Source organism: Saimiri boliviensis, chromosome 6 (assembly GCF_048565385.1).
Source record: "Saimiri boliviensis isolate mSaiBol1 chromosome 6, mSaiBol1.pri, whole genome shotgun sequence".
Taxonomy (NCBI): Eukaryota; Metazoa; Chordata; class Mammalia; order Primates; family Cebidae; genus Saimiri; species Saimiri boliviensis.
The window spans coordinates 13,532,899-13,545,064 of NC_133454.1; the positions used below are offsets into that span (position 1 = coordinate 13,532,899).

At 41.4% G+C, this 12,166-nt stretch overlaps 1 protein-coding gene across 2 annotated transcripts in view; it reads left to right on the forward strand.

Moving 5' to 3' along the window:
• The first annotated feature begins 1,391 nt into the window (after positions 1-1,391).
• RAB38 (RAB38, member RAS oncogene family) overlaps positions 1,392-12,166 on the forward strand; it is a 129,839-nt gene continuing 119,064 nt past the window's right edge. For both annotated transcript variants that reach the window (XM_074400362.1, XM_003935078.4), the window contains exon 1: positions 1,392-7,548. In XM_074400362.1, coding sequence (XP_074256463.1) covers positions 7,347-7,548 — 202 coding nt within the window. In that variant the 5' untranslated portion in view covers positions 1,392-7,346. The remainder of the gene's footprint in view (positions 7,549-12,166) is intronic.

Genomic DNA, 12,166 nt, shown 5'->3' on the forward strand with positions numbered 1-12,166 from the left:
CCATAAATTCCTATAAATAGAATTATTAACAAAGGGCACATGTATTTTAAGTTTTTGATACATTTAGCCACATTTCCCTTTAAGAGCTTTTCCTTAGTCCCACCAGCGTCATATGATAGTATCCATTCTTTTGCATTCTCATCAGTTGCATATTTTTAGTATTAAAATATATCTGTCAATTTTAAAAGTAAAAAATGGTATTACATAATTCCTTAATTTCCATAATTTTATTACTATCCTAGTAAAAAATATACTTTTCACATAATTGGCTTTTTGTCTTTTGTGGTCAATTGCTTATTTATATCCTTCTATATCTAATTTAGTGTTTTAAAATCATTTATTAGAACAAGTTAACATAAGATGTGTTTCCTTTCACCTGCCTTAAATGTTGAAAAATTTTTCTCATCCTGCATGTATAATTTGTCTTAAGGTTATATATTTTTTATATATACATTTTTTCCTTTTATTATTTCTGCTTTACAGGTCTATACATTTTTTCCTTTTATTATTTCTACTTTTCACATAATATTTAAAGATCCTTTCTATACAATAATAATTCATAGACATTCATCTTTTTGTTATAAGTAATTTTGTGGAGCATTGGAAGTGCCATCAATTTGTCTGAAATAGAATCAGAAGACTCAGGCTGATAGGTTGTAAGGGTAACAAAGAGAGAGGAACCAAGAGTGACTGAGTTTTTGGGCTTGGTAGACTTCAGCGAGGGTGGAACTACTGACCAAAAACCAGGAATACAGGAAAGGGAACACGTCTGTTAGGGTAGATAATGAGTTCAGTTTTGCACATGTTGCATTGAAACCGTCTGCCAGAAACCGTCTGGTAGAAATGCCCAACAGGCATTTGGAACAAGGGTATGCAATGCAGGAGTCAGGTTGTGTTTTAAATACAGATATAGAAATCATCGGCAGACATTTGATAGTTCAACAACATGTTCTTTTCAGTGCATATCCCAGGCCAAGCAGTATGCTAAGGACTTCATAGAATTTTATTTAGTCTTCTCAAAAAGTTATCAGGTTAAAATTATTATCCTCATTTTACACATGAAGGGTCAGGCTTGCAGAAATTAAACTACTTTACGAAGTTCTTGTGACTGGGTAGTGGTAGAACCTGCATATGAAATCAGGTAAGTCTGCCTGATTCCAGATTGCCAAATTCCATAACCTCATTTGCTATATTGTCACAGGAGTGGATGAGCTCAAGCAGGCAAAGTCATAATCCCAAGGATGAGGAATAGCAAACTTCAGTGGGTGGACAGAAAAGAAGGGAAGTTTCCAGGGAAGGCGTCTGAGAAGAAGGTCAGAGTGGAAGGCAGAGGGCCACTTGTATACATGCTGATGCTTTAACCAGAATGGAAGCATTTTGATGGTAAGGGCTTATATCTTATATACTCTGATATAAATGTGAGACCCTTCTTCTGACCCTGATCTTCAAAAATGTCTGTTACAGTTCTTGGTACACAAATATTTCTTTGTTGATGCTGTGGTAGTCTGTCAGTAATTTTCTTGTGTTAACCGTCTCAGCTACAGCTTACAAGTCCCTGTGTTCTCACCTGTTATGGACTAGGGGTTTGTTCCCTGGAGAGCCTCAGTACTATCCTAGTGCCTTCTCCAAGAGCAGCAGGAGCAGACTCCTTGGTAGATGCTCTCTATGTGCAGTGGGTCAGATCCCTCCCACAAATGGACAGCATGCCACTTTTACTTGTTTGCCTGAGATGATGAGAGATTATGGGATATATCCTTTTATCTTCGAATCATAGATTTTTCTTTTCTTCTTATATTTGCTGTTTCCGTACATATTTAGAACTTTATGAAACAGAAATAGAATCTATCTCTTTTCTTTATGGCCTGAATATTTAGTAGCATAGCAGAAACAAAGCTACCGTAGAAGTCTGGACCTGTAATTTATGACATGCTAAGGGAATGTAGTATAGTCAAAAAAGCACAGATTTAGGAATTAGGGGTTATGATTCTCATTCTGTCACTTCATATCTGTGACTTTGGAAAAAATATTTAAATTTTTGAACCCTATTTCCCTCATTATAAAGTGAAGAAACTTGCTACAGAGTACTTGTAAAGATCAAATAAACTTAACAAGATAAAGGGCTTACCTTGTTGTAGGCTCCCAGTACAAGGAAGTTGAAATTCTAGTACATACAGAATCATTTTCCTCCGTGTTCTCAGATGCTTGCCTTTTGGCCATTCCGTAGCTTATTTCCACTCGTCCATGTTAGGTGGGTTAGTAGAAAAACAAGACTTAATTCAGCCATGCCTGTTTGGTGCAGCTAAGACACATAATTTTAGTTGGTGATAAATATACTGCTGAAATGGTTTAGGGCATAATTTAGTTTTCTTAATTCATACTACAGGTGGGTTAAAAATATAATTACAATCAGTTTCTCATGATAACCCATAAATATCCTATTGTAGTCTTTCTTTCTGGAAAAAAAAATCTTGCAACAAATTTCTCATAGACTGGAGTATTTATTTCAAGCACATCCCATACAGAATCCCTCTTGGCCTCTTTCTAAATAACCCAAAAGTTGCTTCCTACTTCCGGATCCCTGCTGCAATCCTGAATCAATACTAGATGACTCCAATTGCAAGTTAGCACAGGTTTCAGACAAGCCTAGTGGGTAAAGAGAGAACTTTTCGAAGCCAAGAGACAAATAAGCTGCAACTTCAACTTGGCAGACATATTAATTGAAATTTTGGTTTAGGAGAATTTTTCCAAAGCCCCTGTAGCTGTAGATCTGATTTGAGAGCTCCAACTTCTCTCTCTCTTCTTTGGGAATGAATATTATTTAGGAAAGCCCTGTCTTGTTACCTTTGCTTGGTGTAATTACTCATAGTGCCCCCTTTCATTCTCAAGAATCATAGTTTGGATGATAAAATGTATGGTCATTTCTTCCAGGCCTTTTGCAGAATAAAGTTCATCTGTTTTAAGATATATTTCTTGTATTAATCTAAGAAATATTAGAATACCTTTTCTGTAGCAGAAGCCCTTGGGACCTCATCTTGTAGTCATTTAGAGCAATAATTAAAAGCATGCATAAGCTAATGAATAACTCCCCATGGCTCTCTTAATGGCAAAAGCAAATAATATAACTTCACAGGGACTCACCAAATACAGCAGCCCTAGGAGAGAAACATGAGGATTTGTCCCTTCAAGTTTAAATTTGCAAAGCAATTTGCAATCATTGTAATTAGTTTTTCCATTTCATAAATATAAGAATAGGTATTCACATTGGACAGAAAGGGAATGGAGACTCAGAGAAACCTAATGCTGTGCCTTCTGGAATATTGTTCTAGGCTTGAATTCTGAACACTTTGTGGTCTCACACACCCTTTACAAACTGGAGTTATCTCCCTTCCTGACGCTAGTGAGAAGATGTGCTGTGGTTTAGCAATTTGAGGGTAGTAAGCTTTTTAAAACATCACCAGAGATGCTTTAGAGTTACTGTGGAGAACAGGTTTCCGTGGTGCCATGTGATTGCTGGGACAGGAAAGAATGACACAGCTGTTCTCTCCAGAGGGAGGAAGCACTGGCTCTTTTGGAAATTATGTCAGGAAAAAGCTGAGATCTTCCTGATCCTAGGGCATCTGAGCAGGTATATGTTGAGGTTGGGAAAGACTGGTTCTTAACAAGCATCATAATTGCAGGAGATGGGGTTGAATGAAAGAGGAGACAAGAATGGTCTACCTACTTGATAATATCCTTTCCATCTATTCAATGTCTGGCCTGATCCAGTTTATGGTTTTTCCCAGGCTCCCTGTTTGCAGCCTGGTTCTGATAGTAGAAAATAAGTTCAAAGCAGGCAGGGGAGCACAGGAAGGTTTACTCTCCGCCCCCCCCCAAAAAAATGAGCTTGGATTGCCTTTGTCTTGTGGGAAAATGTGCAGCAGCAGAGGAAAGAATAGTGCCATGAAACCAGAGAAGAATTATGGCATTCATGTTTGCTTTGAGACAGCCTTTCTTCTAAACCTAAAAAGAGGAGAGAAAACCTCACCTGTTGGGCAATGGTGCTATTGTGGGGTGACTAGAATTGGCTAGGGTGTCACTCCTACCAGATGGTGTCTAGAAGACTCAGAATTCTGAAATTTTAGAGTCCAAAGGACTTTCCAGAGATCTTGCAACCCAACTCCCTCATTTTACCCAGGGGAGTTTCAGATTCAGAGACCTAGGCTTCTTTTACAAAGATTTTACTGAACTGCTAGACTGGGGTGCTTACCAAGCTGCTTTAGTCTAAAAGTCTTAAAAATATAAACCGAGAATAATTTCTTCCCACCGTGAAGAATGATCATGAGACCTAAATGAGTACTGCTGGAAACACTGTACATACTTCCTGCCTGGCCAGGGAGCTTGCTCATCAGGGTTGGCTGCTGTCCCTGACATAGGGATCTCCCACCCCTAGGGAGGCAATAAAACTGAAGCTTCAGGACCCCTTCTAAGGCCCTAGACCTAATAATGTACTTTTTGGTTTCGTATTTGTATTCTTTTGATTAAAGATCTCCTTCCTCCAATTTTATCAGCTTCAGGACCCAGAAATCCTGAACTTTGCCCTGCCTGTTCTTTGTCATAATCTAAATGTCTGATGTTCCAATACACTCTTGATCAAAAGAGGACACCAGGTAAGGGTGAGGATGACTCTGCCTGGACCAGGCCTGGGAAAACAGTCTGGGCCGTTGAGAAAGTTGGGCTGGTTTTAACACCGAGGGCTGGCCCACAGCATGTCTCAAACTCCTACCTTGTTCTACCCCAGCAGCTCATTGTCCAGACAAAACCTGTCTCTCAGATGTACAGACCTAGGATTTTAGAGCTGGCAAAGGCCTCATGTTGTCATCCTCCCTAATTCTGCAGGCATTTAGAATGGCTTAAGTATCTTGGGCTCCTGAATTCCTTCCAAGGAAGTGAGGTGACAGTGTTGGCTAATGCTTTAAGCAGGTAGAATATTTGTCTCACTTGTTAGATATAACCTGCTTGATGTGTCCCTGTGTGGGTGGAAACCAGTAAATGAGGCCTACCTAGCTAAGCATTTCAATAAAACACAAACGAATGCAATTCTACACACCATCACTTAGTGTTCATTCTGAGTAAAGCTTCCGAGTTACTCTCTGAGGAAAGATAAAGCTGCACAGGACAGTGCCTGTGGAGAGAATTTAAAGCTCATCCATCAGTTCATATTAATAGCTACTATTTATTTACCACCTACTATGGACCCGACGTTTTATCAATGAACTTTATTTTTATTTATTTATTTATTTATTTATTTATTTATTTATTTATTTTTTGAGATAGAGTCGTGCTCTGTTGACCAGGCTGGAGTACAATGGTGTGATTTTGGCTCACTGCAACCTCTGCCTCCTGGGTTCAAGTGATTCTCCTGCCTCAGAATCCCAAGTAGCTGGGATTATAGGGGCCCACAACCACGCCTGGCTAATTTTTGTGTTCTTAGTAGAGATGGGGTTTCATCATGTTGGCCAGGCTGGTATCGAACTCCTGACCTCAAGTGATCTGTCAGCCTTGGCCTCCCAAAGTGCTCAGATTACAGGCGTGAACCACCACTCCCGGCCCATCAACAACTTTATAAACCAGGTATTATCACTCTCCTTTTGTTGATGTAGAAATCAAGGCTCAGAGAGGTTATGTGACTTATCCCAGTCACACACCTAGGGCATCCCTCTGCTTGTTTGGGGCGTGTGGAGGCTAAAGTTTAGGGTGTGTCAGGTGAGAGGAGGAAAGCAGAAAGACAATGGCTTTGTCAAACCTCCCTTCTTCCTTTCACACAGGCCTGTGTTTAAGTCTCAGTTATAGCATGTACTAGTTACGTGTGCCCTTGAGAAAACTGCTCTTAATCTTGGCTTCCTTATTTATAAATTGAAGAAAATAATCCACTTCATAAAGCAATTGAGAAAATGAAATGATAGAATGTGGACCAAGCTCCATTCACAGCACATTCAGGCATAAAATAGCTCCTTTTGGTATAAACTGCTCACCCACTATGCCTGAATGTCTAATTTCTTATTTTCTTTAGTCTTTCCTAAATTGTCTTCTTACTGAGACCTTCCCTGGCACCCTATCTGAAAGCTAAACGCCATACAATCTCTTCACATCCCCTTTTCTGCCTTATTTTATTACCAACTAATATATTACAAATCGTACTTAATTTGTTTGTCTTGTCTGTCTCCACCCACGAGAAAGTAAATTGTTTTGAAGCCAGTAGTCATCGTCTGCATTCCAATTTCTGTATCATCCCAAGTACATGGAACTGTGCATGGTGCATGGTAGGTACTCAGCGTGTATTGATCAAATGAATGGAAAGAAAAACAAAACAAAACAAACAAACAAAAAACTTTGGCAACCTAAAGACCAAGTTTGAATTTGTTTTTTTTCCTAACCATTTGACTGTGGGTACATCATTTAAAATGTCTAGCCCTTAGCGTCGTCATTTGTAAAACAGGAGGAAAAAATGGTATCTATTATTAAGACAGCTGGGATGATTAAAAGACATCATTTTTAAACCCTCTAGCATATAGCAAGTGCTCAATAAATGTTTGCCATTATTATTTGTAATAATCTGATGGATTGTTAAAATCGTCTCTGTGCAGCTGAGTTTTTAGGGTATGAGAAGAGGCTGAAAGTCACGAGTGCCTTTGGCCTTTTCAGCCCAATCGTCCTCCTTGTTAACTGATTACCAGTTGGAAGCGTGTGAAAGTGCTCAGTGATCACACCTCCAAGCTGCTGAGAGGTCAGCATTGCCATTCATTGAGAAAGCACAGGCTGGGGGAGCTCAAATGACTTACTTATGGTCCCTCGACTTAAAAACCAGGGCACGCAGGAACCAAGCCCAGCCAGTCTTGGGCTTCCTGATACTGCATTTTCTCTCTACAGTGTGGGGTGGTTGGGAGCCCTGTGACTTTACAGTTGGGTTCAGCGGGGCTTTTCGCCGGCCATCTCCCGCAGAGTCCTTTTTCACCGTCAGTTTTCTCTGCAAGCAAAACGTGGAAAATAAGATCCACACCTCACAAGTTTGTGACCCGGATCACAGGCGAAAACAGCTCTTCGGAAACTCTGAAGTGCTGGACAAGTAAGTGCTGCAACAGGCAACCACACGCGAGCCCCTTGTAGCTGCCAGTCCCGGGCCTGGCTCCTGTCTCCTCCCCTCTCCGAGGCCGCGGAGTAGGAAGGAGGATTAACCCCTAGGGGAGGAGTTCCGCCCTCGGCCGCCGCCGCCTCTCCTTTGCACCCACGCTCGCGCTCCCCGAGTCTCTCTCGTGCGCCGCACCCGGGCTGCGCTTCCCCGGGCAGGCTCGGCACGGCGGGCCGCCAGGATGCAGGCCCCGCACAAGGAGCACCTGTACAAGTTGCTGGTGATCGGCGACCTGGGCGTGGGGAAGACCAGCATCATCAAGCGCTACGTGCACCAGAACTTCTCCTCGCACTACCGGGCCACCATCGGCGTGGACTTCGCGCTGAAGGTGCTCCACTGGGACCCGGAGACCGTGGTCCGCCTGCAGCTGTGGGATATCGCAGGTGAGCGCTGTTGGAGGGGGGGGGGTCGGGGGCCAGAGCGCCTCGAGGCCGGTTTCCAGTCTCGAGACAGCGGCTTGTGGCCAAGCGTGAGATCGAAGTCAACGGGTCGCCAGGGAATTTTTCCTGGTGGGTTGGAAACTTGGTTTCAAAGAAAAGAAAAACGTTTCTCGCCCTAGCTGAAACTTCAAGTGCATTCCCTGGCGCTTTGGAGCTAATTGCTTTAGCTCCTTCCGCACATTCTCCTGGGATCTCTCCCCCCAGAGCAGGCCTCCCCACGGGAACCAGAGGGACATTGTCCGCAATTGCATTTTGTTCTCCACTCCAGCTCATTTTCTGGGTGCGGGCATTTCTGCCAATGACGCAGCCCAGTGTCACGCATGCCCTTCCGTGCAGGGACCGACGGCGGGGAAGCCCCTAGGCTGGTTCACAGCGGAAACGGGGATAGTTCCAGGATAGCTGGAGTTGGACCATTCTTGTCTTCAGTCTCTCACTTTGCTCCAAATTTTGTCACCTTTCTCTCTACCCTTAAGACAAAGGAGTTTGAGAGGTTCCCCCCCACCCCACCCCTTTTCAAGAAGCCAAGTACTTTTGTGTGTCTATATCAGGGGCAAAGTATTCTTTCTACTTCTCTTTCTGTATTTCTGTCTCTCTGGCTCTCTGTCTTCTATCGAAACGAGGTTGTGCATATATTTTAAAACCATTTTTATGTAAGGGCCTATGGTAGCTTTATGATTTCTTGATTTGGCCCTAAAGTTTTCATTGAGAGACCTGGAAAACGAGTTTTTTTGTTTGTTTTTACAATATTCAAAATTGGAATCTGACTCCACAGGTTTGTACCAGAAGTTAAGTGTGAATCTTTGGACTAGGCTGTTTGCAATCTGGGCATGACCAACTCCTCATTATAGATTTTAGTCCTGCCACTATCTAACCTGCTCAGTGGCTTTGGACAAGTCTCTTCAGCTCAGTTGCATCACTATTAAGTGGAAAGGAGTTGGGCAAGGGTCAGGGATCTTCTTGCTCAGAAGTTTAAAGATCTGGGATTCTCTGTGGGAACAACTTCAAAGTCTTATTTCATGTCTGTTTCATGGTCTGTGACACCAGGAACCACGCTTTAATAAAGTACTGGACCCAAACTACCCATTTCTGTTTCAGAAAATGGGATCATTTTAGCTGATACATCTAATTGGAAACACTTTATCATGGCTTGAAGCCAGAACAAATGTGGACAGTTTTTGAAAGGGCATTTGTGGTGTGGGGACTGTCATGCCTTTTTAATCATAAGCCTTATTCTTTTGGCAAGTAAACAGAGGAGCAGATTCATGCATTTGGAGTCATTTTCAGCTGCTCTAGTAGCAAGGAGGTTATCAGAGACCAGGAGATGTTATCAGCTACTGTTGGATGGGGCTTTTCATTTAAAAAAATTCTCTCTGTGTCTGTGTACTTTGTTACTGTGTGTCATAATGTCTGAAAACTCTTCTGGCTGCATGAAAATCTTTGGGATTCAGATTTAGAAATAGCTTGCTGTTTAAAAGGGAAGGTAGCTTTGGACTTTTATGTATAATCCAAGCAACAGTATGAGAGCAGACAAGTTCTATGTCTGTGGATTATGTCTCCTCACATAAACAGAGGAGATGGAAGGGTGTAGTGGATTAATTGCCCAAATTCCAGAGTTGAACTGCTTCCATCTGGATCCTTATTTTACTCCATATGTAGCAGGCGATCTTAGGTAAGTTGTCTAACCTCCTTGCTTTAGTTTCCTTACTTGTAAACAGGGAGAATGCCTTCTCTCAATAAATGACGGATAAACAACCGACAGTGTTAGCTGAAGGTGATCATGCCTATTCCTAAGAAATCTGCAAGGATTACTATTACACTAGTTACCAGTTTTTGAGCCTGTATAAATGCTAGGCAAGAAGGATATGATATGCAAGTGATTATTAATTCCTAATAATGATCCCAGTATGGCATATATGTTTTGTCCCCAGGTGATCACCATTTTCAGCTTTGCTATTTTACAGCATACTGTCAGGAACAGTTTAACTCTCAAGCTTGAAAGCGCTTTGGTAGCCGTGTTTGTAGACTGAAGTTGCTGTGGGGGCTATAGTAACAGAAGTCTGTATAAATAAGAAATCTGGAGTTTTGGAACATTCATTCTAGAGATACTGTGGTGGTGGTGGTATGCTCAACATCTCAGTAGAGGAGCTTGTATTTCCCAGAGGTCTAATGCTTAGTGGTAACCTGTCTTTAGCAGCCTCAAGCCCCAAAGCCCTATCAGCTGAATTAGAGATGGGACAACAGGCACAGTGAATTGGGTGGAAGCCAGGCCACTGTGGGAAGTGGTTGGAGCATGCGTGCGCTCTACTTTTCGTGGTATAAGCTTCATAGGGAGCCCTGTGGGTTATGAGTTCATGTGAAATCCAGCCTCAACTACCCACTCAGACTCCAGTCAGCCAGGTGTACCTTATAATACCTTCAAATCACAGCCTGTCTGTCCACAGATAAGAATGCATCTCTCTCTCCCTAGTGTTCAACTCCGGTGTGTGTCTGGAGAGAACAGGTAGTGGAGGTTAGTGGGCCAGCTTTGAGAAGGTTGTGGGTGTTCAATGAGATAGAGAGAACCTGTGCTGTTCTGATAGGATATCATATATACCTTTTATTAGGGAATATTGGCTCAGCTAGACTCTGGATGTTCATTTGGTTCAGTGCCAGTAGAGCCCTATTTATCCACTACATTCCCATGATATATCTCTTGTAGCCATGTAGGTTGACCAGTATGGTCTTGAAAGACTCCAACAAGTCCAGGGTCTTGTGAAATAGACCTTGAAACAAGGCGATAAATCCCACGAAACCCCATGGGGATAGCAGTTGGCCTGGATTCCAGTGATTTCACCCCAGAGGGTCAGCTGGGTCCTCTGTGTGTTCAGAGGCTCTTGATAGAGTCAGAGAAATGAAGTAATTTGCCTGAGGCCACCCAGCTAATAGAAGAGCCAGATTTGACCCAGTTCTGTTTGACTCAGAATCAAGCTATGTTGTTTGTACTTGCTGGCCTGTGACTGCCTGGCACACAGGCTGGCCCACAGGGATTTTGCCTTCTTCCTTTTTAAAGGTGTTGTTTCATTAGTAGGTGGGTTAACCTTGCCTTCTGCTTTCTATTTCTAACTGGATTTCTGATATTAGTAAGTATCACTGTGTGTACAGAAAAAAAAGAAATGAATAAAAACCTATTTCTGAAAATTTGATCTTGATTAGGATGTGAATGTATAAGGTTTTTTTTTTTTAATTAATAGGTCAATTAGGGAAAAGGAAAACAAAAAGTTCACCTTTGAGACTCGACTTTTTTATTACCCTCCAAATCCAGCGACTATAATTGCTCATACACATTTTCAAAAAAAAACTCTACTATTTTGTCTAGAACTCTTGCTGTGCTTTGGGACTCTGATGCAGGCATTGGGACATTTATAGGGATAGTTGCTCATTTTCTTAAATCCTTATTCTTATAAATGTCCAGGCATATTTAATCTGTAATTTCCCAGTATAGTAACTGGTTAGGCCATTAGAATTTAAAACTGACCATTGAATCTATTTTCAACAGATTTGCTCTACTTCCCTCAATTTAAAAACAGAATACTTCAGACATAACTTAAATGTATTCTAAATTTTAGGTATTCTGAAAATATAATTGGGCAAAGTATGAAACCTTGCTGAACCTCAACTGCTTCATCTATAAAATGATTATTTAATTTTCCTATGATATTTAGAAACTCTTTTGTGGTCTCCGAAAGCAAAATATTATATTATCACTATGCTCAGAGTATAGGTAGCACATGGTCATTTATTCCAGCTTCTTTACTTACTAGCTTTGTGACTTGTGTGAGTTACTTAGCCTCTGTGCCTTGATTTTTCTGTTTGTAAAATAAGGATAATAACAATATCTGTATCTCAGAATTTTTAGAAGAATTAAATGAATTTATACAAAGCTGTGCCTGACACAAAAGAAATGCTGAATGAGTGTTAGTTATTATTCTTGTTGTTGTGATTGTTATTATTACAGACTATTTTCACATACATTTTCCCACTTGATCTTCCCAGCATTGCTAAGGGTGTACACAAGCAGTTGGTGCTAAACCCACTTTTTATTAAAAAAAGATAAAAAATGATGGAGGTAAGAGACTTATCTGAGATCATAAGTGGCAGAGGAGAACAGGAACAGTCGGTCTGTTCAGCTTCAGCTTACTGATATGAGTGAGATAACCCAGTCTGTTGGTAATTAGAAAAGCCAACTCTAGTTTTATATTGCTATAGTAGAAAATTATTTAAGTTGGCAGACAATTTAGAGAGTGTTTCTTTACCATGTAAAAGTTTCACTGAAGAGCTCTGCTAAGTAACAAATGCTTCTAAATACTTCAAATAAGATCTACCCTGTAAGAAAAATACTTCCACTCAAGGCACATCTATACTAACTTTCCCCACCTAAGCCATGTGACAAGACAGCACAGGAATACATTAACTGTCCCACAGACAAAGTAACAGGATGAAGGCAGCCCAGGCCCCATGTCTGGAGTCCTTGGGTAACTAACTTCACAACAGCAACCCTGACACTTACTTGGGTCACAGTGGT